Raw genomic sequence first — 2,323 nt, 5'->3', positions numbered from 1 at the left:
GATACATGTTGTAACAAAACAAAAAAAAAAAATTCCATTTTCTATCAAATTTCATCTCTATCGTATTTTTCCCTTAATCATTATCATATATATTTTGTTTAAAAGATAAAAGCGCATTTGTCACCATTTAATGATATATATATATTTTGCTTGAAAAATAAAGGGCGCATTTGTCATATTTAATAGAAACTTAAGCTTAAAGTTTGTTTCGAAATGATTGAATATAATATATTGAAATGATGGGTACATAATCATATCAATCAGAATTTTTCTTGTAATTTTCAACATCAATTTAAATTTAAATTTAATGCTATTAATCATCTCAATCACATACATACACTTTCATATCAACTTCTCATTAAAAGATTATCGGAAAAGATGATTGTTTTGCAATTACATTCACTCATTTTATAACATTTTTAAATTTTATTCAATATATTACATCTAATTGTATTGGTTAAGTTTCTTAATTTTTATGCAAATTTTATGAATATCTCTTTTTAGGATCAATAAGTTTACGTAATGACAGCGGAAATGTTGAAGATTATTACGAATTGTACGATTGCGCAAATTATCTTTTTATTCATACTAATTTGGACAACTGGCAGTAATTGGTAATTCATTTGTAATTGTAGTTTGTAAAAGTTTGTAAAAATATCATTAAAATTATCTTTTGTCATTTTTAACGAAAAAAAAAACTTGATAAATGCTAAAAAATGAAATAATGTTTGAAGGATACCGAAAATTTTCAAAAATAATTGTGGATAGTTATTCTAAACTAATTAATTAAAGTTAAAATATTCCAAGGATTAATAATTTGACCAATACACCTTTGCTTTATTGGCCAATAGATCCTTCATGTACATCTATAAATGATTGATTCTATTGAATGAGATACCAAAATATAGTATCTATCTTAAAAGATATGTTATTGATTATGCTATCATTATATCATGATAATTTTCAGTTTTTCAAATAACTGTAAAGCAATGAAAGATTACGGATATCGTTGTAAAAATGATACAGAATCAAAAGTTACGGTAATATCTAAAAGATATTTTCTTCATTTATTTCAAACAATCAATTTCAAAAATACAACAAATTGAATGCTTACTTTATAAATTTTAAAAATAATTTAGGATTATTTATTTCAAAATTGAAAAATATCTTTTAGAGTTGTGATAAATGATAAAGTCAGACGAAAAGTTACAGTTCTATTTTGATAATGAAACAGAACAATGTTTACCATTTCTATATGAAGGTTGTGGTGGCAATGAAAATCGTTTTATAAGTATTGAAGAATGTAGACTAAGTTGTATTCCACGTAAGTTTTTTCTTAAAAATTTCAATTTTTTTTTTTGAAATCTTCAAATTAAATTAAATAACTTATAAATTGATATATTAAATTATTTATAAATATATCGTTAAAAAAAAAGAAAGAAAATCCTATTCTATCTTTAGATAAAATGTGAATTGTTGATTAATTGGATGGTCAAAGAAATGCTATATTTGGCTTCCTATGCTTGCTAAAGTAAAATATATTTTATTCAAAGCAACAACAACTCAATAATATTTCAGAAGATTTTGGTTGGTGTGCAATGAAAGCAAAAGCATATGAGGATAATGAGAGTAATACGGTGATCTGTTCTGGGCCAGTTTCTATTCCGTGTCCTGAGAAATACATATGCAGACATTTGGCATTCTTTGGGATTTGTTGCCCCAGAAAAACTGAAGGTAATAAGGTGTTCTGTTTTTTTTCACTTTAAAATTTTAATTAATTAATTTATTTTCAATTTTATCACATTTCTAGATTATTCCTTTCAAAGATAAATCAAGATTTGAAAGATTAACTTAAATCAGGATAATTGTATTTGTCATTAATTAGGCTTATTTTATACAATATATGCTTATTAATTATTCTTAAATGCTAAATGAAAAATGAAAAATGAAATTATTTGCAGAATTATTTGAGCAAAATTTCAATCCTTCATGTGCGAAGGGAAAATTGGTGAAGATTGATGGTAGAGATAATTTCAGTGTTGCATTATTGGGAAAAAGTTGCGGTGATAAGTTCTGTCCTGAGAATAGTAATTGTTTCCAACAAGAGATATTTGCTTATTGTTGCCAATGATTTGTAAAATAATTCAATCAAATTTATAAATCTATTACTAAATAAACTTTTATCATCCATATTTTCCATACGTCTATGTATATATATATATATATATATATATATATATATATATATATATATATATATATATATATATATATATATATATATATATATATATATATATATATATATATATATATATATATA

General features: G+C 23.1%; 1 protein-coding gene across 1 annotated transcript; it reads left to right on the top strand.

The window, feature by feature from the left end:
• Positions 1–989: 989 nt before the first annotated feature.
• LOAG_14750 (hypothetical protein) lies at positions 990–2,131 on the top strand (the record flags this gene model as incomplete). Its single annotated transcript, XM_020448851.1, has 4 exons — positions 990–1,040; positions 1,213–1,324; positions 1,579–1,734; positions 1,962–2,131. The coding sequence occupies 4 exons, from the start codon at positions 990–992 to the stop codon at positions 2,129–2,131; spliced, it is 489 nt and encodes a 162-aa protein (XP_020301033.1).
• Between the last annotated feature and the right edge of the window lie 192 nt (positions 2,132–2,323).

This window comes from Loa loa (genome assembly GCF_000183805.2).
Source record: "Loa loa unplaced genomic scaffold supercont3.189, whole genome shotgun sequence".
Taxonomy (NCBI): domain Eukaryota; kingdom Metazoa; phylum Nematoda; class Chromadorea; order Rhabditida; family Onchocercidae; genus Loa; species Loa loa.
This window is presented reverse-complemented; position numbering and strand designations above follow the sequence as displayed.